This window comes from Protobothrops mucrosquamatus, unplaced genomic scaffold (genome assembly GCF_001527695.2).
Source record: "Protobothrops mucrosquamatus isolate PMUCROS unplaced genomic scaffold, P.Mucros_1.0 scaffold45, whole genome shotgun sequence".
Lineage (NCBI taxonomy): Eukaryota > Metazoa > Chordata > Lepidosauria > Squamata > Viperidae > Protobothrops > Protobothrops mucrosquamatus.
Genome location: NW_015386427.1, coordinates 2,728,893 through 2,731,218, shown reverse-complemented (window position 1 = coordinate 2,731,218; position 2,326 = coordinate 2,728,893). Strand labels below are relative to the sequence as shown.

General features: G+C 43.8%; 1 protein-coding gene across 1 annotated transcript in view; it reads right to left on the bottom strand.

Moving 5' to 3' along the window:
- Positions 1-2,326, bottom strand: part of VPS50 (VPS50 subunit of EARP/GARPII complex) — a 90,494-nt gene that overhangs the window by 43,516 nt on the left and 44,652 nt on the right. Inside the window, exon 18 of the mRNA XM_015811571.1 lies at positions 1,581-1,757. Coding sequence (XP_015667057.1) covers positions 1,581-1,757 — 177 coding nt within the window. The remainder of the gene's footprint in view (positions 1-1,580; positions 1,758-2,326) is intronic.

Here is a 2,326-nt window from a genome sequence, read left to right as displayed (position 1 = left end):
TCCCCCCCATGGGGGCTGTCTCCAGTCCTCCATCCTCCCCCCTCTCATTCTCTCTCTCCCCCCACCCCTTCCCTTGCCCCCACTCTTTCTCCTCTACATACATGTATGTATGTATGTATGTATGTATGTATGTATGTAGGTCTTTGGTTATTCGGGTTTTCTCCCGCGTAAAATTGGAAGTGTCTTGGCGACATTTTGACGAAGTCCCATTCGTCATCTTCAGGCTGGTGTCTTCAGCTTCGTGCTTCTAGGAGTAATGTGTGATCGCAGCTGTTTCTTCCTTTTAACTGCCAGTGGGGTTTGAACTGATTGGGTGGGAGCTTGGCTGTGTTCTGATTGGGTGGAGGTATGTTCTGATTGGTTAAGGAGCTTGGCTGTGCTCTGATTGGATGGGGGGTTGGCTGTGCTCTGATTGGATGGGGGAGTGTTCTGTTTGGGTGGGGGCTTTGTTGTGCTCAGGTTAGTCTGAGTTGCAGGGGGATTTGAGATGGTGAGCTTCATTGCTGTTGTTTGGCTTCGTGTTCGTGGTCGTGCCACATCTTTATAGTGGGTGTCAGTTTTCTTCATGTATGGATTGGAGGGGTTTAAAGTGGCTAATGATGCAGCTGTGGACTGGCTTCTAGTTTGTGGTCGTGCCTCATCATCTGTGTGGGTTTGGGTTTTCTTTTTGCGTGGATGTGTGGTGGTGACAACCTGTGTGGTTTTCGTGAGTGTGGGTCTGGTGTCATTATTTGTGTTAGGGACTCGTTTGCCAATAAGGGCAGGTTTCCAAATGGCTGGTAGGCGGGAGGTATCATCTCGTTTATTCATGCTGTGTGAGCGTTTTTCTATCTCGATGGCTTCTCTGATTATTCTGTTTTTAAAGTGTTCAGTTTTGGCAATAGTTCTGGTCTTTTTAAAGTCAATTTTATGTCCTGTGGCTTTAAGGTGTTGGACCAGGGAAGAAGTTGGTTCCTCTTTTCTGACTGAGTTCTTGTGTTCTTCAATGCATGCATTTATTCTTCTGTTGGTTTGTTGGTATATATATATATATAAATTTGGATTGCTAACAAAGAATTAAATGTATATACATATATATATGTATTTGTTTTCTGAGGTTTTCGCGGGTGTTTGTATGTAGGTTGGGAGAAAACCCGAATAACCAAAGACCTACATATATATATATATACATACACACACAAACATATACACATATACATATATACATATACATATATATACATATATATATGGGAGAATAATTTGTCAGCAGATGTCTAAATATAATTTAACATTCTGTCTAGCAAATGAATCGATTCTTGATGGTAAGGATGTCGCTATTTATTCTTATAACAGCATCAATTGCCCATATGCATGACCAATTAAACACCCGTTAAAATGCCAAGTTTTTGAGATGCAAAAAAAATCAGATCAAGATAAATCATGTCAGAATTCTTTCCATTTTTAATATAACATATAAACTATACAATGCAATGTGAATGTCCAAACAAGTTTTGATTACTAATTATTTTGTCCAATTTCTTTTGAATATCAGTTGATATTTTATGCACTACGAGTTATAGGAATTTTTTTTTACTTACCCCATTGGAAGCCAACACATCTTCTGTCTCTTCCTCCTTGTTGTTGGCTTGGATTTCAAAGGGATTTCCTCCATTACGATACTGCTCAAAAAGAGTTAGATCTCCTTCTGTTTCTAACGTAGGCTGCTTGCTCGGTGACACAGTAGGGGAACGTGATTGTGCCATAAACTTAAATTCCTATTACCATCAACAGAAGATTATTTATATACTGGTTGTGAAGTCTAAATATTTATCAACATTATTATATGTTGGTACAGCACATTCTATACCAGTGATGGTGAACCTTTCAGAGACCGAGTGCCCCAAAACTGGCCCCGCCCTGCTCCACCCCCTGCCCTGCCCCTGCCCAACTCCCACCCCATCCCCTGCCCCGCCTGCCCACGGGGCCACTCACCGCCTCCAGGGCCCACCAGATTGTCCAGGCAGCCCAGCAGCACCATGGCGGCCACGCCCTCTGCCCGCACCCCCCAGCATCAACTGTGCGGGATGGGGCGTGAGGGCAGAGTCTTTGTTCTGTCCCCCGTCCGACTCACACCCCCCAACCAGACAGCCGAGGGCTGAGAAACTGCTCAGCACAGCCAAATACAGATGAACACTTGGCAGCAACTCCGTGGCTGCCTGCCAAGGCTTTTACTGATAACACAATACAAACATACGATAAGTCCAGGATAAATTGCCGGAGTGCTGCAACAGGAGATTCAGCAAAATTGTTCGTCACAAAAGTTTCAAACGGCACACCCCTTGCT